This window comes from Chiloscyllium plagiosum, chromosome 19 (genome assembly GCF_004010195.1).
Source record: "Chiloscyllium plagiosum isolate BGI_BamShark_2017 chromosome 19, ASM401019v2, whole genome shotgun sequence".
NCBI lineage: Eukaryota > Metazoa > Chordata > Chondrichthyes > Orectolobiformes > Hemiscylliidae > Chiloscyllium > Chiloscyllium plagiosum.
In genome coordinates, this window is record NC_057728.1 from 25422934 (window position 1) to 25447512 (window position 24579).

General features: G+C 38.6%; 1 protein-coding gene across 5 annotated transcripts in view; it reads left to right on the forward strand.

Moving 5' to 3' along the window:
* LOC122559602 (protein kinase C and casein kinase substrate in neurons protein 2-like) overlaps nucleotides 1-24579 on the forward strand; it is a 111780-nt gene that overhangs the window by 85268 nt on the left and 1933 nt on the right. For 2 of the 5 annotated variants that reach the window (XM_043709371.1, XM_043709370.1), the window contains exons 6-11: nucleotides 5949-6121; nucleotides 8909-9029; nucleotides 16638-16643; nucleotides 16792-16919; nucleotides 18844-18951; nucleotides 20523-20713. In XM_043709371.1, coding sequence (XP_043565306.1) covers nucleotides 5949-6121; nucleotides 8909-9029; nucleotides 16638-16643; nucleotides 16792-16919; nucleotides 18844-18951; nucleotides 20523-20713 — 727 coding nt within the window. The remainder of the gene's footprint in view (nucleotides 1-5948; nucleotides 6122-8908; nucleotides 9030-16637; nucleotides 16644-16791; nucleotides 16920-18843; nucleotides 18952-20522; nucleotides 20714-24579) is intronic. The other 3 variants (XM_043709368.1, XM_043709367.1, XM_043709369.1) reach the window with 3 other exon arrangements.

Sequence of the window (24579 nt, forward strand, 5' to 3'; positions counted from 1 at the left end):
TATCGCCAGACCATAGCAAGGAGGAAGAGCGCCTCATCTTTCGCTCAGCAACCCTCCAACCACAAGCAATGTACTCAGATTTCTCCAGTTCCCTCATTTCCCCTCCCCCCACCTTGGCTCCGTCAAATCCCTCGAACTCAGCACCGCCTTCCTAACCTGCAATCTTCTTCCTGACCTCTCCGTCCCCGCCCCCACTCTAGCCTATCACCCTCACCTTGACCTCCTTCCACCTATCGCATTTCCAACGCCCCTCCCCCAAGGCCCTCCTCCCTACCTTTTATCTTAGCCTGCTGGACACACTTTCTCATTCCTGAAGAAGGGCTCATGCCCGAAACGTCGATTCTCCTGTTCCTTGGATGCTGCCTGACCTGCTGCACTTTTCCAGCAACACATTTTCAGCTCTGATCTCCAGCATCTGCAGACCTCACTTTCTCCTTGATTGGAAATAGCCTAATAAGTTGCAATAAAATCAGTAAAAATTAGTAGAAGGTATGAAACAAAAGGATCATTTCTTCGACCTAGACGATGGCAAACTCAGCCCAGTTCACCCTGCAAAGTTCTATTTATTAACATCTGTGGGTTTGTTCCAAAATTGGGAGCACTGTCCCACGGATTAGTCAGCCTTGACATAGTCACACTCTCAGAATCAGACCTTGTAGACAGTGTTGTGTATATCACCATCCCTGGCTATATCCTGTTCTATCAGCTGGAAAGACCCAGCAGAGGTGGCAGCAACACAATGGTATACAGTCAGGAATGATTTACTCTTGAGTTCGCAACATTTGACCCTGGACCTCATGAAGTATATTGGACTCGGAGTAAACCCAGTCAAGGAAACGTGCTGATGAATATCACATTACATCCCCATCCACTCCTTCAAGTACAATACCACTTGGAAAGAACACTGAGAGTGGCAAAGATAGTAAATGTATTCTGTGTGAGGGACTTCTAAAGGACACAGTTGCTAGTCTGAGTCTGCAGCAGATGGTGAGGGAAACAAAGCAAGAACTTTATCCCTCCAATCTGCCTGCCAAAGATGCAAGTATCCATTGCATTACCCTTCAGAGATTAAGTCCTGTCTCAAAAAAAGGACAAAATCCTCAATGTTACAACTGTGTTAAATGGAATAGATTTCAAATAGATGTCTACTTCAGACTGGGCATGCCTGAGATACTGTGGGTCATCAGGAGGCCAACACTACAATTTCCAACTTCATAGCTCAGCATATCCCCTCTCTACCTTTACCATTAAGCTAGGAGTAGCACCAGGCATACATAAAATTGAGTTGCCAACCTGATGAAACTACAAAACAGGAATACTTATGTGCCATAAGTGATAGACAGGGGCTGAGCAATTCCACACCCAGTGGATGAGACCTAAGCTCTGCAGTCTGCTCAGTGGGAATGGTGATTGTCAATTGAACAACTCAGTGGAGAAGGAAGTTCCACAAATATCTTTATTGTCAATGATGGGGGAACCAGATGCCTCACTGTAAAATATAAGGCTTAAGCATTTGCAACAATCTTCAGCCATAAGTACTGAATAGGACCCTAACAGTACGTATGTCTACTGTCAAAAAGAGTCATATCGGACTAAGATCATTAATTCCGTTTCTCTCCACAGCTGCTGAGTTTCTCCAGGACTTCTAGTTTTCAGCCAATTTGATTCACTCCACATGATATCAAGAAATGGCTGAAAGCACTGGATACTAAAGTCCGGCAATAGCACTGAAGACTTGCATTACTGTAATTGCCACACCCCTAGTCAAGTTGTTGTTGTATAGCTAAGTCACTGTCATCTACCTAACAATATAGGTAATTCCCCAGGTATGCCTTATAGAGACATAGTAAGACAAATCCAACCCAGCCAATTATTGCCCATGAGAGTACTCTTGATCGTCAGTAAAGTGATGCAAAGGGCTAAAAGTGTTGTCATGTAGCACTTGTTTAGCAATAATCAATAATTACCACGACCACTTGGCTCCTACTCTGATTAGAAACTTGGTTTAGGCATAGATAAAAAGGCTGAACTCCAAAACTGGGTTGAGAGTGACTGCCCTTGACATAAAGGCCATGAAGGAACCCAAGCAAAACTAGAATCAGAGGGAACTGTTAGAGCCATACCTCATACAAAGGAAAGGTGATTGTGGTTATTGAAGGTTGGACATATCAAGCTCCAGGATCTCCTTTCAGGACAATGTTCTGATCCATCCACCTTCAGCTGTTTCATTAAAGACCTTCATAAGATCAGGTGGAGGTATGTTTGCGGATGCTGCAAGTTCAGCATTGTTCACAGCTACTCGGATAATGAAGCGATCCATGTCCAAATGCAGCAGCACCTGGACAGTATCCAAACTTGGACTGACAAATGACATTCAATTAACAGGCAATAACCATTGCCCTTTGATACTCAATGGCATTCCCATTGCTAAATCCCCCACTGTCAACATTCTCAGGGTTTCCATTAACCAGTAACTGAACCGGACTAGCCATATGAGTATGGTGGCTACAAGAGCAGTTCAGACATTAAGAATCTTATGGTTAAATTTACCACCTGACTTCCCAAAGCCTGCCCATCATCTACATGTCAGAGTCAGGAATGTGTTGAAATTCTTCCCACTTTCATGCATACATGCAGTTCCAACACCTAAACAACAATCCAGAACAAATCAACCCATTTGGCACCACGCACATTAAGTTTCTCCATCACCAAGATACAGCAGCAGTTTATACCATTTCCTTCACCTTCCAACTCTCAACCACTACCATTTTCTCAATGGTACAAGGAAACAGGTAATTGGGATCACCTGTAATTTCACCTCCAATCTACTCAGTAAGCTGAGTTGGAAATATATTGCTGTTCCTTCACTGTCACTAGATAAAAATCTAGGAACTTTCTCCCTATTGGCTTTCTTGGTGTGTTTACACCAAGTGGACTGCAGCCATTCAAGAAGACAGCTCAACACCATATTCTTAATGGCACCCAAGAATGGTAATAAACGCTGACCCGGCCAGCAGAGCCCACATTCTCTGAATGAAGAAAAGAAGGGGGGAAAGAAAAGCGTGGTTTGTAATGAGAGAAGAGGGACTGATCAAACATGTTGTGGGTGATCTTCCCTGATTTGGGAAAATGGAGACAGAGTGAAATTAACACTTGAGTATATAAAATAATATTTTTACTAAGTATATGATGTGTTATATCTTGTAATAGGAGCAGAGTAGGCAACTTACCCTCTGAAACTTGCACTATCATTTGATAAGATTGTGGCTGATTTACTTGTGGTTTCAAACCCACCTTATTTGACAGAACATAACCCTGGACTCTTATTTATCGCAAATCTTCTCTAATTCAGCCTTGAGGAAAAAAAAAATCAGTGAGTCAGTCGCCTGCTTTCTAAACAAGAGCATTCTACAACAACTTATTGTACAGAAACTTTAAATACTTAATATTACTGTACATGGTATCAAAACTTTTCATCTTGTACTCATCTCCCGTTGACTCTTCAGAACAGTTGAAGTACTGGCAAGACTCAACCATCCTGTATTTGCAAAGCTCAATGTTAAGTCTTATTGTAACTGGGGACAACCCCTGCTAAACAATCAGGAATTACACTATTCACAACTGATTTAAGATTAGTCTGGCTTGCGATATGACTTATAGAACATTGATTATTACAGTGCAATGCAGGCCCTTCGGCCCTCTCTTCCACTGACCTGTGAAACCAATCTGAAGTCCATTTAACCTACACTTTTCCATTTTCATCCATATGCCTATCCAATGACCATTTAAATGCCCTTACATTTGGCAAGTCTACTACTGTTATCTAGGCTTGCCAGAAGCTACATGTATTCACCTGCAGGGCTTGGTTCTCTGTAGACAAAACAAATTTGCCCAGGCGTTGTGCATATTCAGTTAAAAAGTATTTCCTGGTGAAATCCATGTCTCAGCCAAACTGAGTCCATCTGTTAACCAATCAATATCCTGTTTTTCATTCAATATGAATTATTGTTCCCTTTGAAATTTGGCATTCTTGCATTTGTCCTGGGGTTGCAAGGTGAAAAGCTTCTACAGCATGTCTCTTTTTTTCAGTGATGCTTAAATGGTGTTCCACCAAGTGTCTGTTTATGCAGTGAACGTAACTAAGCTGCATATAACTTTGTATTTGATCATTTGAAATGCATTGTTCACTTGGTGATTTCATACAAATACATTAGTCCACAATTTAACAGTAGCAGAACATAAAGGATAAACTAACGTTGCTGCCTACTTGAAGTTTAATAATTCTATCCATTTGAAGTGGTCTGCAAGCATTTGTATTCATTTTAGATCATGAATTATATTTCCATAGTTCCTCTTCACAAAATATTTTTGGACTTTTTTTTGTTTTCAAGCACTAATTTTCTGACTCATTTGTCTTTGACCACTTACTCCTGTGTTCCCACCAGGATTTGTTGACATTAAATAATTTGGATGTGAGGATTAAATAGTTTGTGATCACTGTTAAATCAGGATCAACGTTGTGTCTGGAAGCACAATCATACAATTCCAATCCAGTTGACTTTGTAAAATCCCCTTAATTGATATTTGGGCAACGGGACCTTCATAAAATAGTGCACGCAGAGTGTAAGAAGGTATCAACATTCTGTTGCTGCAGTTTGAGTATATTATTTTTTACACAGGTATTACTTCATTTGTATGAAATTGAATGAAATAATTTGGATAATTTAAGGGTCAGCAGCAAGAAAGATTTCCATCACAACTAATGGATTGTTTTCCAAACCTCATTCATTACTTTCCTTTAGGAAAGAGGAGCAGTCATCACTAACAGGTCTGGAGTTTAGTTTTTAGGACATCTAGTTGACATGAATGAGTTGGACCAAAGGGTCTGTTTCTGTGTTGTATAACTCGTACCGCAGATCCTTAATGTATAGTTGACTTTGTGGGAATCTGCAAACCCCTCCATTCCATTAATAAAAATCACTATAGAACACTAATGAAACAATCAGTCACTTAACGTGACCCAGACATTAGCTAAGAGTTAGTTACAGACAATTCCCAGCACAGTTGATTCTGCAGTGTCTTCCTTAATAGCATAGTAATATAATATCAGTAATGCAGGTGACCAGATTGGATTAACTGTCCCACAAACAAGTCTGGCATCAATCTGACCCAGATATCTCCATTACTATCTGTAGGATTGTTCTCTCTGAAGCAGAAGAGTCTCAGCGTAAGTTGGGACACAGTAATATCCCTTCACACAAGCTTGGTTCCAGGAGTCCTTGACCTTAATGAGCAATTCCATGAAGTCACAAGTCAGGCAAGGCCCACAAAAGCCTCTGCTTGCTCTACTTAACACTCTCGCTCACCATAACTTCTTTGTGTCAAAAGAACCAAAGATTCTGACTGTATTGAAGATTTTTTTAAACATCTAATAACAAAAGTATTATAGCACACTTACCCTGGTCTGCATCAGGTAGCAAAACAAAGTATCTAATTTTGGCCTTATGAATCTACACAGCTAGAATTATCCCTGCCCACAATCGCATTGGTAAGTGTGCTTCTGGAAGAGAGTTATAGGATCACCGCCAAAGAAAAGTCATCTGTCTTGAACTGAACTCTATTTCTATCTCAGCAGACTGAGTTTTTCCAGAATTTGTTTTTATTTCAGATTTTTGGAAACATGATAGTTTGCTTTTGTATGCAAGATTGCATGATTCTATTTAGATAATGAAGATCACCATCTATTCTCTTTTGCCATGCTATTAAATGCTGCACACAAGTTTTAAAACAAGGTTACATTTCTTAGAATTGAAATAGAGATTGCACATTAGGATATTGCAAGCTAGCCATTACATTTTAGTCCTGCTTTTGTACTTCGTAGATCATACTAATTGAAGTATGACACATTTGCTAGTATGGATTTCACAAAAAGGTGTTTTGCATTCTAGACAAAGGAAAAGTATGAGAAAAATCTGGATGAATTGAACAAATCCACACCACAATATATTGAAAACATGGAGCAAGTGTTTGAACAGTGTCAGCAGTTTGAAAAAAAACGACTAGACTTTTTTCAAGAAGTCCTTTTGGAGGTGAAGCAACATCTTGACCTTTCTATGACCAGGTAAAGTACAGTAATGTAATATTGTTTGTCAAGTGTGAGGAATTTAACCACTACATATTTATAGTAGTTCCAAATTAAACTTGTATGCAGCATTTTAAGTGACTGAAACTTTTTCATTTATATGTGTAGTACCTTCCATAACCCCAGGATGTCCCAGAATACCTTAAAGCCAGTGAAATTTTTTAAGAATAATCACAACAGTGTAAAGAAATAGTCTTTATTACTGGATCCAACAAACATCAATCTGATAAGTGACAAATAAAACAATTTTTTGTAACTTTGATTGAAGGTTCCTAAGTAATCCAACTATTAGTTCTCCAATTTGTCTTCAGATAGTGTCTGGTCCTTTTATTTCCATCTTGAGTTTGTAGGTAAGTGTGCAGATTCATGCCATCCAACAGATAACATCTTTGACAGTGCAGTGATGACTCACAATTGAACTGGAGTATCAGCCAAAATAATGGACAACTACAAGTATTTGTATATTTGCCTCTCTAAACTAATTGTTTCTGCTCTTTCCAGTATTTGCTAGTACTCCTGAGATTATCAGCTTTGTGGTCATACTACTTACTCTGCTTCCTAACATCTGAAAAGAACTATTTTCTTAGTATATTAGTCTTGCCTATTACATTGAAATTGATCCCCGCTTGCATTAGATTCCTCCTCTCTCCCAAGAGCTTCAGTATGTTCATGTCTTCCTAAATTGTCCATCCAATTCCCACTTCCCATCTCTATCATTGATCGCCTACATGGTTCCACTGAAGCTCAATGTAAGCTTGAGGAGCAGGGCCAGGTACTTTTAATCAGGTACTTTAGTCTTCCATACTCCATGTTGAGTTGAGTAATTTCACATTGTAACTGCTGCCTGCAGGTTTTTCAACTACCACTGTTGGCAATGATTCTGCTATTTCTATTTAAACGTTTTATACTGTTTACGTCAGATTCGACTGTTGTTTCTTTACTCAAACAGTAAAAAAATCTCCTTTCACCTTGCACAATCATCTCTTTTGTCACTTATTTTCTCCTGCCTTCCACCTATTGCAAACCTTCCATTTTCTTCACTTCCCCTGCTGCTGTACTTAATATCTATTAGATTTCTAACTTTGTTTTGATGAAATATCATTGAACTGAAGTGTTAATTCTTTAACTATCCACAGTTGTCATATGATTATTAATATTTCCACATTTCCAGTTCGATTTCATTATGTTCCTTACTCCAACACCAAGGAGGTTGATTCAGGCCACTCTTGTTATTGAATCCCCATTAATACACCAAATTCTGATATCCACAGTGTGTAGGGGCATGGACTTGCACAACAGAAAAACAAGGATACCACTATAATGGAAATTCCTAACTTACTGCAAAGAACCATAAGATCTATCAGTGCTGTTAACAGAAAACAATAGGTCTGGGGCCAACCTTGCGAGTAAGTGGATCTGCTGGTCGCAAATCCATGTATAATATGGAGTGATTATACTGCATTCTGAAACTCTAGCCTTTTTTTTAGTTTTCACTTTTTCCTTTATATCTTGGCATTGCTTTTGGCTGTTGTTCCCCAACCTCTAGTGCTTGGAGCAAGTTTCAGCAATTTCTGGACATTTGTGGTTTTCTCTACTTCTCATATTAAATCTTCATTTTCACTGGGTCTGCCTTTGTCGACTGTCTCTTGGAAAATATATTAAAGAGATTGGTTTCCATATGTCATAGTGTTTCCCAATTGTGGCATTGTTTCATATTTAATATTTGTTGAGTGACTTAAGTTTTCAATGACAGTGTAAAAATTGTTTTATTTCACCTTTCATGGAAATGCCTGAGTTTCTTTGAATGCGCATTGAAAGGTGGCAAAGCAGAAGTAGGCCATTCGGTCCATTGAGTTGCTCTGCCTTTCAATGAGATCATGACCACTGTGAAGAATGTTTTTCAAATTGGGCATTCTAGAAATCACCTGACCACGATTGCTGCTTATTCTGCTGTAGACCTGCCCTGGGGCTGTTTGAACAATGAATAGATTAAGAGCGCTTTGGTATCTGGAATCAGTTGGGGAACAAGATGCCTATGAGGCAATTTCTTTCTCTTTTGAAAAGACCTTGAAGCAGATGAACGGCCAATAGAAAAATGGATTGCCAATGCAAAACAGGTTGATAGTTAGAGTTCGTGAGATTTGTGCCTTGCTTCTGAAAGAGGCTTCCATAGATTGACATCGCATCAACCCTATTCTCTTTGAGTTGATCTCTGACCTTCCAGGCAGAACTTGGAAGCCAGGAAACAGCCTGGGCAGACTTTTGTAGAACTTGAGAGGGTGAAACAAAGTAATTTTGATCATTAGGTGTAAGCATTAAAGGTACAAGACCCTGAGGAAATTAGTTTTCTTGGTAGTTCATGACCTCATTTCATAATCTCTTTACAGCCAGCAGAAGAACAGTCTTTTAGATTGCATGAAAAGTTTGTTCTGAGTTGTACCAAGAATCAGAAATTAGAGGAGCTTAGAATCATTTTTAATTCAGCACTAATTTCTTTGTAGTTTTGAGAAAAAGTTTGTTAATTCTTCAATGTTATGTTACAAAAGTAGACTTTCAAATACATTTTTATGTATGCCCTCTCGAAATGGTATGTGTATGTTGGAGCAGGTAAGGGATGCTCAAGGGTGGGAAATCAAACTTCACGTAAATATTGCAGTAGTCCTGTACATGTATGGCTAAAATAGTACAACCTTTTATTTTTATTAGTTGATGTAAACTCAACTATCCATTTTTAGACATTTAAGCTTTTTTCTTTTGTTTTCAAAGTTATAACGCTATATATCAAGAGCTGGAACAGTCTATTAAGTCAGCAGATGCTAAGGAAGATCTTAAATGGTTCAACTGTGCACATGGTCCGGGAATGCCCATGAACTGGCCGCAATTTGAGGTATGACAAACTAATTGGATCCAGGAGCAAAGTTAGAAGCTTACCTGCTCCATCCATTTGTGGTTTACATTATAGTAGCTAATTGCAGTTATATACAGAGTTCATGTTTGTTACAGTACATTATTTGGAGCAAGGGTATTTCAGTTACTCAGCATTCTCAGAGGTGCTTATTCTAATGGCAATTATTTTTCTATAACGCTTAATTTAAATAGAATCTCTTTTGCTTTGCTTGTTCATGTCTTTCTTATGGCTTTCCTTATTGCCACTTAATTTAGGTCTAATGGTACTTGTACTGCACTTTTCAGTAATGATGTAATTTGTCACAATTCAATTGCATTGTGATATTCTTTGATGATTAAAAATTAAATCATTAAAACATCTTTTTAAAAGAAGCTAAGTACAAATAAAAATAGATGGAAACAATCAACAATTTATTTGTGTAAAAATCGAAAACCTTATATTTACAACCATGGGGAACACTGAAAGTATCTTTAAACTCTCCTATTTCGACTCTAATAATTTACATTAATGAAACAGCATGAAAACTTCAGGTTCCACATATATGCTGACAATACCAAGTTTTACTTTATACCACTTTTCTATTCAAAAGCTTCCGTGTTATTAAACTGTGCCTCCAGTATCTAGTTCTGGAATAGCTGCAGTGCTTTCCAAACCAAAATTAGAAAGACTGAAGCTATTGTCTTTGGTTGCAAGTCTGTTCCTTTGTCACCAATTTCATTTCTGTCCCTGGCTGTTGCAATGAGCTGAACCAGACTGTTTGCAACTTCAGTGTCTTAACTGACCATAAGCTGAGCTTTCAACACTCTCCCCTCCATCATTCATTTCCGGCCTTGCCTCAGCATATTTGCCATTGAAACGTGAATACTTGGATTTTGTTAACTTTTAGATTCAAGTAGACTTGAGCTTTCTCAGCTGTTTCTCATTTTGCATAAATCCTCCATAAGTGTGATCTCAACCAGTTTGAATCATGTCTCCAGTCCCATCATTAATATAATTGATTACTGGCTCCTGATTATGCCCCTGTGAATGATTTTATTTAGTGTTAAAGATGTTTTGGAAATACAAAGTTGTTATTCATCTGAATCCTTGAATTCATGCCTGGCATCATGCATTTGGAATGGTAACTTATTATTAAGTAGCAAGTTAGCCTGCTAATTGAATAAATGGGACTAGAGTAGGTTAGGATATCTGGTCAGCATGGACGAGTTGGACTAAAGGGTCTGTTTCCGTGTTGTACATCTTGATGACTATCTAATTAAAATGAGGAATTTTTCGCTCGCGTCTAGTGAATCTTCAGGATTCTCTATCTTGAAGGCGGTGGCAACTAAATTTTGAGTATGCTCTACTCTGAAATCAGGAGATTTATTGAAAAAAAAGTGACATCAGAGAATAAATTGTGAACATGGATAAAATCATATTAAGTTGGGTGATTGACCATGATTTAGAATGGCAGAACAGGTTCAAGGAGTAGTTTACTCCTACATTGGTAGAAGCTGCCTGTAGTTTTAATTTTTACAAAGGTAATGTTTTGATCCATATTTGACTGTCGCTAGATCTTACTAGTTACTTTGTTGATAACATAGGTGTTGGACAGATAGTGAAGGCAAACGTGTTTTTCAAGTTTTTTGTAACATATTCTCTGATATGGGGAGGTGATGCCCTAATGTTATAAACAGACTAAAGGAGTGGCATAGTGGCTCAGTGGTCTGCCTCACAGGACTGGGTACCCATGTTCCATTCCAGCCTTGCATGACTGTGTGGAGATTGCACATTCTCCTGTGTCTGTGTGGGTTTCTGCCAGGTGTTCTGCTTTTCTCTCACATCCAAAGATGTTCAGGTTAACAGGATTGGCCATGCTAAATTGCCTGCAGTGACTAGGGATGTGCAGGCTAGGTGGATTAGCCATGGTAAATGCGGGGTTATGGAGATAGAATAGGTGTCTGGTCTGAGTGGGATGCCCATTAGTTGGTCACTGCAAACTCAATGGGCTACATGGCCTACTTTCCACACTGGAGGGATTCTGTGTGTCCATTCCAAAGTCAATGGGCATTTATTTGGAACAATGTTGTGCCCATGAGTGGATTGTCAGAGTACTTGAAACTTTTTTACAGTTTCCAAGAAAATCTGTATGAAATATACTTAACAAGTAACCAATTCTGCACATTCAAATCAGCATTCTAATATCATTCTAAGTGAAAGGATAAAGTTAGATTAATCAAATTCCGTAAATTCCATTTGCTTTTATTTCAAGGTAACTTTTTAAGAGATCTAACACTCAAATAATAGCAAAGGTTTGAGCAATATTACACACGAAGGAAATTTTCCAATCCATGCTACAGCTTGTGTCTTTGATGAACAGGTTAGAAATGTTTTCCAAATATATGTAACTAACATTTTTGTTCTTAAGATATGGAAAATTTATCCTTCCCTATATTTGTCCAAAAACCATGCTGCTGAAATGGTTGTTTCCTCACTGCTGTAGGTTAATTGGGAGAGTTGATCTTTTACTTTCACCCTTCTCTCTCTCTCTGTGTCCTCACTGCCATATGTCACCAGCAGCAATTGCAGCTTATACTGTTCAAGTGTCCTGTAATCATTGAAATTGGTCAGTAGAGTTATGTGTTTACACGTACATCAGTCTCATTTTAAATTTGGGCATTGTTGCTCCATTTTTGTTATGATTGTCAGTGAAGATGGGTCAAGATAACAGGCACCACCTGCAAGGGGCAGGTAACTGGCATCAACCATTGAAGTTTGATCATTGAAAGGAAAAAAGCAGAATATGTCAACACGAGGGAACTGTTACATCCAGTAACACTGCAACTTCTGAACTGTTTAACATTGTCCTCCATTTTCTGGCCTGTCTTTGGAGTGTTTAGTCACAGTGTAATATAGTTTCAAGCGTACTGGTTGCTGTATGGTGACTAATCTCATTCATTCTCCTCCTCTGACCAAATGTCTTGTCATAATTTTGATTTGTGAGAGGGAGAGTTGCAAGTGGATTGATTGTTCACACTGTGTTGGCTCCAGTTAGAAATTCAACCATGCAGGATGTTCTAGGAGTTCCCAGAAATAACAAGTTGACATAATGACCGCTATCAGCATTTGGTAGAAGAAAAAAGATAAGCCTTTAAAGTGAAACAAGGGACTGCAGATGCTGGAAATCTGAAACAAAAAAAAATTCCTGGAGAAACTCAGTGAGTCAGCAGCATCTGTGGAGGGAATGCAGAGTTAGTCACTATCTCCAAACTGATAGTAGCTAAGTATGTATTTTGAAACCATGGGGGTGGGGAAAGATGATGGTGAGTGAATTGGCAGATCTGGAGCCTAGAGAGAGAGAACAACAGTTAGATAGAAAAAAGGATGGATGATAGTATGCTGGGGGAAGAGCAAAGATGATAATGGTTGGATGTGTTGAAAGCAGTCCCTGTCAAGATAGGGTCTGGGGTTTGGGGGTGGGTAAAGGGCATAGAAGGTGTTCAGGTTCTAAAATTATTGAACTCAATTATGAGTCCTGAAGGCTGCACCCATTGACTCCCTGTCATTCTTTCTTGCGCACACGCAGACTGTCGCTCTCTCGTACTCTCACGCTATGAAGAAAGTTTGAGTAGGTTAGGTTTATTTTCACTAGAAAAAAGGAGATTGGGGGAGACCTGATTGAGGTTTACAAAATCATGAAGGGTATAGATAGGGTGGATAGAGACGAGCTTTTTCCCAGGGTGAAGGATTCAATAACAAGAGGTCATGCTTTCAAGGTGAAAGGTGGAAAATTTAAGGGGGATACACACGGCAAGTACTTCACACACCGGGTGGTGGGCGTTTGGAACGCGTTGCCAGCAGAGGTGGTAGAGGCAGGCACGATAGATTCATTTAAGATGCTTCTGGACAGATGTATGAGTAGGTGGGGAGCAGAGGGATACAAATGCTTAGGAATTGACCGACAGGTTTCGACAGTACATTTTGAATTGGCTCAGGCTTGGAAGGCCAAAGGGCCTGTTCCTGGGCTGTAGATTTTCTTTGTTCTCTTTGTTCTATGTCACGTGCTCGTGATTCTCTATCTTTAACAAGCTGCTCTTTCCTCCAATCACTGTCTTTCCTACCCCTCACCTAACCTCACCCCCACCTTCAGCATATATACCACCTTTCCCTAACTGGTACCAGTTCTGAAGAAGGGTCAGTAGACTCTCTCTCTCTACAGATGCTGCCAGACCTACTGAGTTTCTCCAGCATTTTGTTTTTGCTTTGAAGTTTTCAATTGTCTTTGTGATTTCTCTTTTATTAGTTATAAAATTACTGAAGATGGGGAAGAATGCTGAGGACTGGGACTGGCTGATGTGTGAGGAACAAGTGGTGAGAGTTGGGGGTTTGAGGCAGAGATACAAGTGGGGAGAGTAAGTGAATTGAATAGATATAAAGGACCAGTGTGTTTTGGCAGCTGTGGTATGGTACATAGAGCAGAGTTGAGGAAATATTTATACAGAAAATAATTTAAGTTGTAGAGGGTCTCTGGAATTTTTAACATGGGTGGGGTCTTCAGAAGCATAATAGTTGATATCCCTGCTGTAATGTAAATCCTACAAATTTTGAATCTATCCTCAGTCACTACAATAGAACAGACACAGTAAGTTTGAATACAACTGAATCTGGGGACAAATGTAAGAGTTCCAAGTGCTTTTTAATTGTTTCTGTGCATTTTAAGACGTGATTTATGTATTTTTTTTATTATTTTTGTTTGAAATTGCATGCTTTCTTGATAAGTGTATGATTGCAATAAGCATTATTGCTGTGCCAGTTTCAAAGTGCTTACAAAGCATGCTTGCATATAATTGCATGTTACACAAGTGTGAATTGCTAGTCTCTGTAAAATGCTATGTTGTATAGTTTTATATTGAGAATCACCAGGTTTTTGGTGGTAAAATAGCTCAGGATCATAGAATCTTAGAAACTTGCCAGCTGTTACAAAGAGCAGTTGTATTTCTCCCATCTGCCTCCTTTTGTTCACAGTCCTCTTAAATTGCTCACCAATAAGGGGAACTGATTGCCTAGTGGTATTATTGCAAGACTGTTAATCCAGAAACTCAGGCAAAGTTCTGGGGACCCATGTTTGAATCCGACCATGGCAAACAATGGAATTTGAATTCAGTAAATAGGTAGAATTAACAGACTAACGATCACTGTCAGTTGTCGGAAAAATGCACCTGGTTTGCTAATGTCCTTTAGAGAAGGAGACTGCTATCCTTACCTGGTCTGGTGTATGTGTGAGTCCAGATGCACAGCAATGTAGTTGACTCTCAACTGCCCTCTGAAATCGCCTAGCAAACCATACTGTTGTAACAATTGCTACAAAGTCTCAAAAAGAAATGAAACCAGATGGACCACCTGGCATTGACCTCGGCACTAGAAAAAACAATGGCAGTAACAACCGTATAACCACCATCTGGGGGCTAGTGCCATAATTAGGAGAGTTATCTCAGATGAGGTAAGTAACAGCCTGACATGGTCATACTCTCAGAATCATATCTTATAGACAAATGTCCCATACACCACCATCACCACTCCTGGATATGTCATAGAATCCCTGCAGTGCAGATAGAAGCCACTTGGCCCGTCACGTTGGCACTGACCTCCGAAGAACATTCGACCCAGACCCATCTCCAACCTCCCCCACCATCATCACTGCCACCATCCCCATAACCCTGCATTTACCATGGCAAATCCACCTAGCCTGCAAATCCCCGGACAGTATGCGGCAATTTAGCGTAGCCATCCACCTAACCTGCACGTTTTTGGACTGACAGGAAACTGAGCACCCGGTGGAAAACCCACACAGATACTGAGAGAAAAACTCCATACTGTCAGTTGCCTGAGGTTAGAGTTGAACTTTCTGAATCCTTGGCACTGAAAGGCAGCAGTGCTAACCACTTTGTTGCCATGCTGCCATGTCTTGTCCTTTTCTGTTCCACCAGCTATGGGGTGGCAATACAGTGGTAAACAGTCAGGAGGGAGTTAGACTGGGAGTCTTCAGCATTGACTGTGGATACAATGAGTCTCCTGGCATCAGGTCAGACATGGGCAAGAAAACTTGCTGTTTGTCACATACCATCCTCCTTCAGCTGATGACTCTGTGCTGCCCGAAAAATGGATGGGCCTGGACACTATCCTGAGGAACTCCAACAGTCATGTTCTTGAGTTGAGGTGGCTGGCCTCCAACGACCATAGCCATCTTCCTTTTGTGCTAAGTATGGCTCCAACCAATAGAGTTTATCCTGATTAGCTTTGATTCTGAAGTTTGCTGGGCCTCCTTGATGACACATTTGGTAAATGGAGCTTGATGTCAAGGACAGTCCCTCTATTACTTCTGAAATTCAGGTCTTTTGTCCATGTTTGAATGATTGAGGTCAGGAATTGTGACCATGACAGAATCCAAACTGAATCATAGTGAGCAACTAAGCCAGTGCTATTGATAACCCCTCCTTCTACTACATTGATTACCGAGTAGACTGATCAGGCGGTAATTGGATTTGTCTTTTTGTTTAAAAGACATACATGGGCAATTTTCCACAATGTCAGTCAGATACTAACGTCTTAGCTGTACTGGAATAACTTGGCTAGGAGGACAAATTCAGGAGCAAAAGTCTTCAGCATATTGCCGGAACATTGTCAGGACCCATAGCCTTTGCAACATCCAGCATCTTCAATCATTTCTTGAATGATTGGAACAGAATTAATCAAGTTGGCTGCTCCTTCAACTTGCATGATTCTAAGCACTGGACATTTCCTAAACCATATTGCTACAATGTATCTTCTTCCTTTTAAAATTCGCTTAAAACTTTTAGCTTTGACTAAACTATTTTAATCTGTAAGATGTCTGTGACAGAATATCATATTTTGCTTTATAACGTTCCCATCAAGTGGTTTAGATATCTTAATGCTGTTAGAGGCAGAATATATTGCTTTGTTTTATTCCTGAGAACTTGCAAATTGGATTTTTATAGGAGGTAATATCTTTGTAAATGAACTGTAGACTATAACACGTTTAACATTTGCTAATGAATAACTCTTAAAATGATCTTAAAACTGTCTAAGCAATTTGGATCAACAGGAACTATTGGCATCTCTGAGTGGAATTTTGTGTCCCTGCAAACCTGTGGTGCAATTTGCAAGCTTTATGTATTTGTACTCCAAACCCTTTGTTCCTTTTGACCCTTGTGGAGCACCAGTCCCATCTTCTGGACTCTCAATAACCGCCCTTTACTTCCACATTGCTTTCTGTCTTGAACTCTGTCCACAATTCATTCTACCATGGCTCAACATTGTCTGATCCAATACATTAGTCTGTTCTGGCATGTTAATAAAACCTGTAAGAACAAATTTTTAAAGCCTTGAGCTATTGCAAGGGTTCAGGCTGTTTTATGTGTGTCATACGTTTTAGCCATAAATAAAAGACTAAATTGAATGTAGCAAACTTTAACAGCGTGGCATACGATATATTGACATTTTAAAATGCAAGAGATATGACAGTAGTCAAGATAGTACTACATTTTATAACCTTTTCTTTTGACGTCTATTCTGGCTCACATTTATCAGGATGAAGTAAGTATTATTTCACCTGTTGAAATTGCTCCTAATTTTAATCTTTTTGAATGTTTACTGTTTGTAGGCAATACTTTGAGACCGCAACAACATTGCGGCCATAAAATTCTGTGTTTCTATTATATTCTTTATCTCCATAAATAAACAGGAATGGTGTGCAGACCTCAATCGTACACTTAGTAGGAGGGAGAAACCTAAAAAGACTGGGGATGGCGTGACATTAACTAGTATCAGTCAGACAGGAGATCAAGCATCCCAGTCGTCCAAAGCTAACAGGTAAGAGATTCAACATTTCAAGTATATTGCTTGTTTTGCAGGAGACATAACAAAGGGTGTACATAGAACAGTACAGCACAGAACAGGCCCTTCAGCCCACGATGTTGTGCCAACCATTGATCCTCATGTATGCACCCTCAAATTTCATATGCATGTGCAGCAATCTCTTAAATGTCCCCAATGACCTTGCTTCCACAACTACTGCTGGCAACGCATTCCATGCTCTCTCAACTCTGTGTAAAGAACCCGCCTCTGACATCCCCTCTATACTTGCCTCCAACCAGCTTAAAACTATGACGCCTCGTGTTAGCCATTTCTGCCCTGGGAAATAGTCTCTGGCTATGATGGAAGGAAGCTCAATAAGGAACTCCTGTAGTGATGTCCTGGTACTGAGATGGATAACTCCAGCAAACAACTATTTTCCAGTGTGCTAGGAATGACTTCAACCAAGGGACAGCCACCTGCACTCCTTGATCTCAAGGGCAGTCACTCTCACCTTTCATCTTGAGTTCACGTTTGAACCAAAGCTGTAATGAGGTCAGGGGAAAGAGTTGCCCTGTCAAAACCAAACTCAGCATTGGAGGTAGGTAACTGCTGTGGAGGTGTTGCCACTGAGCTATGGCCTTCAGCCACTTCTTGGTATTATATGGAGTAAATCAAAATGACTGAAGACCATAGATCAGAGGCCAGGCGACTTCAGGAGAAGTCAAAGAGTGTGGCGCTAGAAAAACACAGCCAGTCAGACAGCATCCGAGAAGTAGGAGCGCCGCCGTGTCAAGCATGAGCACCCCACCAGGATCCTGATGAAGAGCTCATGCCCGAAACGACGACGCTCCCGCTCTGCAGACGCTGCCTGATTGGCTGCGCCCCTCCAGCACCACATTCTTCAACTCTGATCGCCAGCATCAGCAGTCCTCACTTTCCCCAACTTCAGGAGAAGGCAGAGTTGGATCATTGAGCTGCTTAAGATGACACTCATAATAAAAGGGGAGTGGTAGCAGGTAGCTGTGATGACAGTTGGTACATTGTTACATCTGACAAAGCGGCTATGTAATAGTTAAACATCAGAGTTTTGTATCAAATTATGCAATGCTTATGAATAAAAGTTTTATAGTGAAGTCTAATTGTTTCAGTCTCTCCCAATTAAATAGAACCTGATTATTTTGCAATGAAGATTCATGCTTCAGTTTTTATTTGTTTTATTGATAATTTTGAGATACATCTCAATTGGGGTTTTTATAGTTCTGTTTACTTTTGCAGCAAATGGTTCTCAGTTCATTATTAAAATTATTAGTGTGCTGAATTCTACAATTTCAAAAGTCATGGTATATTGCTTGACTAACCAGAGTTTTCAAATAACAGTTTTATGACTGGTGCAGGATGCTGCTGATGCCCAAATCAAACTTAGAAAATAAAGGCCCTTCACCAGCATATGTGGCTTGGAATATCAAAACATCCCGTGAGCTTCCTGCTGTGAGCAAGGCCATGCTGGTTGAAATGAAGTCACACAAAATTTACATTGAAATCACTTGATGGTGGATCACTTTTCTAAATTTCTTTAAAAAAACGTTTGGTTAAATAACTGAAATTTGATTAAAATATGTAATGCAAGTAAAGCTTTTGAACCAGGAATACCAAATTTTTGCTGCCAGAGTATTTATTGATATTAAAAAGGCTGCAGGAGCAAACCTAATTTGCAGATTTGTATTAATCAGCAAGACATTTTGCTGTTATAGGATCTCCTGTGTTGTTCAGGTAACCTTTTTTGTCTTTAGGAAAAGTACAGCAATGTTTTTAAACATGATTTATGAAGTGGATTATTGGCATAACTAACTTCATTTATATCAGCTGATAAATTACAGTATTCATTGAATTTCATTGTGTAAAGACTATGCTCTTAATGATGTTATTTCCCAAATGGCAGTCTTAGTGTCCGGAGTACTACTAACTCGATACGTTCCAGTTGTAATCCATTTGAGGAAGAGGGGAATGGCAAGCCTGTCAATGAGAAGGAGAACGCAATAACCAAAAAGTTGGTGAAAGATTGTTTTTGATGAATTTCATGATTTCATGCTGTTGCTTCATGTTTCCTTATTCTAGGTTCCACCCAATCAGTGTACTGACTATTGCATGGATTTGTGCAGTGTGGTTCAATGTTCCAAAGAGCTCTAAATATACTTTTCTTTCCTTAAAACAAATTTTACTTACAGATTTACTATCTTTACACTTACCTGTTCATGTTTTTCTCTAATATTGATGAACAGCTTAATGTTTTCGTAATTATCTTGATTCCTTTAGCTTTTCTAATCTTGTGCAATCTGCTACTTTCCTGCATTTGAACAGTTATTGTGTGATTGCATGCCGAATATGAAAACAAAAGCTTGAAACGTTAATTTTTTTTTTAAAAGAAAATCCAATCAGCTGGGTGAGAGGAGAGGGCAAGAATTACTGCTGTCTTTGTGCTCCTCACTAGATTTGAAGAATGAAAGAATGAATAATGTTGTCTTAATACTCATATTGGGCATGTACATAAAAAATAGCTTCTGTTGATTTTTGTTTTCATTTTAAAAACCTAATTTGACATTGAAGTAAATCAGCACATCTAAAAATGTGATTTTATTTCCCTGTTTTTCTCATTCTCCATGTTTTCTGCCATTTTTCTCCCCTGCCCCCATGGTTATTCATTAGGTCAGTTAGTTAACTTCTCATTATCTTGAAGTCCTATTTTTCACATGAATATTTAAAATTATGGGTAGGCTGTTCAGTTTCTCAAACCTGTTCACCATTGTAATAGATCACAGCCGATTTGTACTTCAACTTAATTTGCCCACCTTCATTTCACATCAGTCAGCACCATTACTTAGTTATTTCAGGCTTGAAAATGGTCTTAGCATCCATAGCTTATCGGAAGAGTGAGTTTTCCACTAGCCTTTGGGTGGGAAAAGTACTGACTAATTTCACTCCTAAATGACCTAGATCTTAACTTGAAGATTGTGACTTCTTATTCTGGATTTCTCCACCAGACAAGCGGTAATGACAATAATACTGTATTTGTTCTGTTGAATCCTTTTCTCATTTTAATGACCTCTGTTAGATCACCACCCCAATCTTCAAAGATATTAAAGGCCAGGTTTGTACAACTACCATCATAACTTATTCCTGTAGGCCTCAGTATCATTCTGGTGAACCTGTGGGGCACACTCTTCAAAATTCTATCTTGTGGTCAAGAGTTTGCCATTGTGGAGTCTGGAAACCTACTCCAAGCCGTGAAACCAAGTAGTCAAAAGTGACCAGGGCGATTCTCCTTACTTTCATAGAGCTTTTTGTTGAGTGTTCACTTCCATGTGATAATGTCTGACCACCCTTTCCTGTGAATACAGCAGGGGTTAGAATTTGTAATGACCAGTCTCAACTTGTCTACTATGGATGTTTAAGTACCATTACGTTACCTCATCCTCTATTTTTAATCTGATCAAAATTAGCTTGTATGGACAGTGATCTAATTTTAAAAAGTTCATTTCAATTGATCTGGAAGAAGTACAATCTTCAGAAGGTTAGTAATTCAATTGCAACTGTAGTAACTTTTTATACTTTGGAATTCAGTGTTAGCAGCTATGAGAAGAACCAGAATTACACCACAGAATGGTCAGACGATGAAACAAACAATCCCTTCAACACTGATGAAACAAATGGTGACAATCCTTTTGAAGAAGACCATTCAGGATCAGAAGTCACAGTGCGAGCATTGTATGATTATGAAGGGCAAGAGCATGATGAGCTTAGTTTTAAAGCTGGTGAGTATCCATTATATTTAAAAACTTGAATCTGTGTAGTTTTAATCCTGAATCATAGAACTACATGTTGCGGGCGTTATTAGAGTAGCTTTTATTTTCAATTGGTCTGTAGTAGGAAAGATGCTCCGAATCGGTGGTTAGAGAGATGATTGCTTTTGTTTTAGCATTTTGAGATGTTTGGTTGAATTTAAAAGCCTGCCACTTTTTAGAAAGTCGATCTCTGAATGAATCTAGATTGTGTGTCTTTGCTAAAATCACAATAAATGAGGATGTTGGCAAAATATTGGATGAGATAAAGCTTCGGCGGGTCGGTGTGGACTTGTTGGGCCGAAGGGCCTGTTTCCACACTGTAATCTAATCTAATCTAATCTACAATAAATGAGGATGTTGGCAAAATATTGGATGAGATAAAAATGAATATGTATTTGAAAGGCTCGGGTTGGTTACCTGATCTGGATGACTGAAAGAAAAAAGGGCAGTAATTGCGGAAGTGCTGGCTATAATCTTCCAAACTTGCTTCAGTGATGCCAGAGGACTGGTGAACAGCAAAAGTTATATCTTTGCTCAAAAAAGGAAAGAAAGATAAACCTGGCACCTACAGGCTAGCTTGATTTAATGTTGATGGCATACATACTTTTAGACACAGTAGTTCAGCAGAAAATTAACAGCCACTTGTACAAGTATAGACTTACAGTGGACAACAACTGTGGATTTGTTGAGGTGCAAATTACTGCAGATGCTGGAGTCTGTGATGAAAACAAAAAAATGGTGGAAATCACAGCGAGTCAGCAGCATCTGAGAAGAGAGTGAGATAACATTGAGGGATTCAGGGCTCTGAAGAGTCATCTAGACTCAAATGTTATCTTGCTTTCTCTCTATGAATGCAACCTGACATGTTGTCATTTTTTGTTTTCAGTATGGATTTATTGAGTACAAATCATGTTTGGCTAATTTGATTGAGTTTTTGATAACAGAAAAGATGGATGAGGATTGAGAAGATGACCTTTTGGAAAATGTTTCATATTATTTAAAAACTGTTAAGGAAGTAGAAATCTATGGAATACAAAGTTGATTGAGAAACAGAAAACATTTCTGGTAAGTCGTTGTGTTTTGGACTGGAGGAAGATGGACAGTGGGTGCGATGCCATTACTAGGATCACAGTAGGTTCCAATATACATTAATGGCTTGTAATTTCGAAGGCACAAATTCAGAATTTACATATAGGTTGACAGTAAATTTCCAAGTGTTGTAAACAGGAAAGAAGACAGTGATTGACTCCAAGCCAACTTAGTGAAATGTGTGGATGTATGGCAAATTACTTTTATTGTTTTTAAAAAAAAGTGCATTCTGATAGGAAGAATGACAAAATATTAGCTAAATAGAACAATTTTATTGGAATGCAAGAAAAGAGATGTTGGGCAGTGTTTGTACAATTATGTTTGAAGGTGGTAGCACTGGTTAACAAAGCAGTTCATAAAGTATATAAAATTTTGGGCTTTATAAAGTACAAAAACAGAGGCATATTAAATGTACAGAAATGCAAGTTAAGCCCAAGTTGGAAGATTTTGTCAAACTTTGGTCACCAAAATTTAGCAAAAAAAGAGCACCTCCTTAAAAGAAGACCGGAGTTGAGGGACTACATTTGCATGGAGGTACTACCGAGGTTTGAGGTGATTGTTCTTGGTGCAGTGCTAGTTAAGATAAGATACAATAGATGTGTTTAAAATCATGGAAGGTAATATATTAAGAAATTGTTTTCAGTGATTAGAGGTTTGATAACTGGAGGGCACATTTAATGGCAAAGGAACCAGAGGTGACAGAAAATAATTTTTAATGTGATTATTGTCAGGATTTGGAATGTGCTGCCTGACAGGTTGGAAATAAATTAAATAGTAGCTTTTAAATGAGAATTTGGTAAATACTGAAAGAAAAATATATATAAGATATAGGGAAAAGCAAGATATGGGGATTAACTGAGTTGCTCAGTATGAGTTCATGCTGGTACTTGTTCTTCTGCAACTTTAATTAAAATTTGTGCCAGTTCTATTGCTGGGTTGTTGTAGGTATTTTATCAAGCTCATGGAATTCAACATGAACATTTCAGTTTCAGAATTAAATAGATAATGTATTTTACTTAAAATAAAACAGAACCAAAGTCTTCAATTGTGTTTCCCTGTTGTGCCAGTTTGTTTTTCATGCAAATGTTTCTATGCTTTCATATGAACTATTCAAATTTGTAACATATTGAAGTCAGTTCTTCTGTAATGCAATGGTTGCATTCTTGTGCAACCCTGTGATTTAGAAACAGCAAGTAAAATGTTGGGACTGTAATCATGTTACAGCCAGCTCATGTTTCAAAAGTTCGTGCTGTAGAAAGTGTTCCCAATTCATCAATTGCATTATAGCGAATTCATGTTGACAAAATGCACGTTATAACAGAACGACCTGTACCTTGAAATGGACCACAACCAGTACCATCTAAAGCCCTGATGTAAGACATTGATTCATGATTTCAAACAGGCAGTCAAGTTTCTTAAACATTTAAAATGTCTTTTTTTTGCTTTTCACTGTTAAGTAGCAAGAAAAGTTTGTCATGGAAGCTAGCATTGTTAAATAAGGTGTTGTATCATGCCAATATGTCCCATACGTACGATATTAAAGGTTTCTTGTCTCAAATATTCTGAGCTCCAGAATGTGAAATAACATTCCTGATGTGCATCAGGACCTTGTGGAATTCTTAACATGCACATAGTTGAAACTTCTGAAAGGATAATTTGTATTGCCTAGGATATTCTGACTGTGTTCGGCACTGATTTTAGTGATGGATAGTGGGCTAGATGTATACTTTCTCCCTGCATTCATACGCAAAAGCATTACTTGCAGCATAACTCAACACATAAATGACAACTCCCACACCAAAAACTTTACTCACTCATCTTTTGACCCATTCTGACATTCACCTAATGATCTGTCTAGTCACCCACTTATCAGTTAACCTATCCACCACTGACTTATCCACTTACCCTATTGAAACAGGATCTTTTAAAACTTGCCTGAAAAAAAAAGTAATGTCATAGGGAGGGATATTTTTCTTTATGTATTCTCTCTTCCTTGTGCACACCCCCTTCCCCTACACCTGTCACACCTGACCCGCACCGCAATCCATACACAATGTGCTCTTGCACTCTCTCTCTCATACACTCTCACTCACGCACGCATACACAATCCCTTCACTTTTCTCTGCACATGTCACTCCATTTCAGAAATTTTACAATTTAAAGGAATATTCACTGATTTGAGAAAATTTTGGAAAATAATAGGGCATCTACTAATAAATAGTATTTCATATCACATTTTTAAAATTGTTATAGTTCGGTAATTTTACCAAAATATTTGCTTTCTTTAAAACTCTGTAAAAAGATTTATGGAATTTGCAACTTTTTGGCTGCAATTTCATTTTTGCCAACTGATGTACCATATCTCGGAGCGATTATGGATCGGGGAGCTCCATAATGGCTTTACTCTCCTGAGTGTACGTAACAATCCCAGCTGATAGTACTTCTGGACAGGTATATCCTAGAATAATGCCTGGCTTGAATCATCATGTGTTTTTTAAAAAAAACTTTAGTTAACATGGTCATTCACTGAAGCGTAGTCACATGTGATTGAAATGTTTCCTTAACAACAGAACAGAAGTTTGTTATGCAAAATAATTAGGAAATGAATGAATAAATCTAAACTATTTAAATATAGAACACCTTTTAGAGTGATCTTAAAACCCACAGATAAAGTCTGATCATATTTTCTAACCCTGTATTCATTACAGTTGAAAACATTTCTAACAGTATAAATTCTGTTCTCAACA